The sequence below is a fragment of the Euprymna scolopes genome, chromosome 40 (genome assembly GCF_053919585.1).
Source record: "Euprymna scolopes isolate OS-2025 chromosome 40, ASM5391958v1, whole genome shotgun sequence".
Classification (NCBI taxonomy): domain Eukaryota; kingdom Metazoa; phylum Mollusca; class Cephalopoda; order Sepiida; family Sepiolidae; genus Euprymna; species Euprymna scolopes.
In genome coordinates, this window is record NC_136521.1 from 3,881,768 (window position 1) to 3,883,753 (window position 1,986).

The window sequence follows — 1,986 nt, forward strand, 5'->3', positions numbered from 1 at the left end:
ATACATTTATGCGTAAACTTTAAGTATTTACTTCAAAAGTGCTCAATACGTAGGTAGAGCTTGTTTATAATTTTGTTTTGTAATTACTATATATATATATATATATATATATATATATATATATATATGTATGTATATATGTATATATATATAAAACCCTCCAAAATTTGCTGATGAGGAGACCTTGCTTACCAAAAAACTATATATAATTATTCTACATAACTTGATGTATACCACAATGAAAAGCATTGTTTTCCGAAACGATCGTACAGATAATTGATTTTGTTGTTGTTCCTTCTTATGAAACGGATTTTTAATTTAATTAAAATTTGATTTTTAAATTTTAAATTATAAATCACATTACTTAATATATATGTGTGTGTGTGTGTGTGTGTGTGTGTGTGTGTGTGTGTGTGTGTGTGTGTGTGTGTGTGTGTGTGTGTGTGTGTGTGTGTGTGTCTAAAATTATCAATAAGAAAATCACGTTTCCATGCTTAAAAAAAAAAAAGTACCGAGCCGGCTCTTTACATTAAAAAAAATATATATGAAAACACTCCCTTACAAGGGTTTACAAACAAAATTTACTGGTTAAAATTTGGTGTCTTCTCCCTTTCCCTCTATTTATGCTTATGAGGAGACAATATCCAGAAATATTTTACTTATTTCTCGATGGTTTTATTTGGAAATATCGAATGAATACAAAGATATCGTTTCCGAAAAGATCGTACATATGAATTTGATTTTATGTTTCCCTGTATGAAAACTTTATTGATAATCTCACACACTTTATATATATATATATATATATATATATATATATATATATATATATATATATATATGCTTATGTGTAGCCATTTGTTTGTAAACTAAATTTACTTATATATATATATATATATATATATATATATATATATATATATACATATATATATATATATATATATATATATATATATATAGCTCTAGGTAATTACAGCTATTGAGCTTATCATAACTGCAATACTCCGGGCACATCACCTTTAAATATATTTTACTTTGCTCATTTAGACCCTGTCTATTATACTCTATAATGTGTGTGTGTGTGTGTGTGTGTGTGTGTGTGTGTGTGTGTGTGTGTGTGTGTGTGTGTGTTTGTAAAGAGAAAGAAGCGGGAGAGAGAGAAAGAAAGAAAGAAAGAAAGAAAGAAAGAAAGAAAGAAAGAAAGAGAGATATATAACAAGATGGGAAGATAATATATTTTTCTCGATTAATTTCACAAGAATCGGCCCAGTCGATAGAGAAGAGACACACACACACACACACACAAATTGTATTTTATATCTAGATGTATGTATGTATGTATGTATGTATGTATGTATAATAGATATATATTGAAATAGAGAGAAAGAGAGAGAAAGAGGGAAAGCAAGATGGAAAGAGGAGGGTGAGAGATAATGTATTTTTCCCGATTACTGTACAAATCACATTCCAAATAGCATTTCTAAAATCTTGCTTGTCCGAAATCAAATCTTCAAGAAACACTTACCATTTCTGCAACGGTCCCAATCAGAGAACTCGTAGCGTTTGTCCATATACTGGACGCCGGCCATATGGAACATCATACGGCAGACCTCGGCCCTTCCGCGGCCATTGAAGTAATGGAGGGTGTAGTTAGGCATGATGTTGTCGGTTGTAGTGTCGTTGTTGGGGGTTCCGGTCCGTGTGAAACGTTGGAGATACTCTCGGACTGTGGCTCAAGCGACTGGATACCCCGTCCGAAAATTCATCCACTTTTATAACCCTCTGAGGCGCGTGAGTCATGAACCGCGTTGATTGCTCGCCCTAATCAACGATTAACACGTTCCACCCCACCACCCGGTGCCATTTACACCCATTCATAATCCTCGCTAGATGGCGATTGTGTATTTCGAATCGTAATTCGTGTACTCTCGTATTAAATCGACTGACCGCTAACGATTGATTAACGGTTTTAAGGGGTTTTTA

General features: G+C 32.9%; 1 protein-coding gene across 1 annotated transcript in view; it reads right to left on the reverse strand.

The window, feature by feature from the left end:
* Positions 1–1,661, reverse strand: part of LOC145265710 (S-crystallin SL20-1-like) — a 25,192-nt gene extending 23,531 nt beyond the window's left edge. Inside the window, exon 1 of the mRNA XM_080121767.1 lies at positions 1,529–1,661. Within this exon, the coding sequence (XP_079977893.1) occupies positions 1,529–1,661 (133 nt within the window). The remainder of the gene's footprint in view (positions 1–1,528) is intronic.
* Between the last annotated feature and the right edge of the window lie 325 nt (positions 1,662–1,986).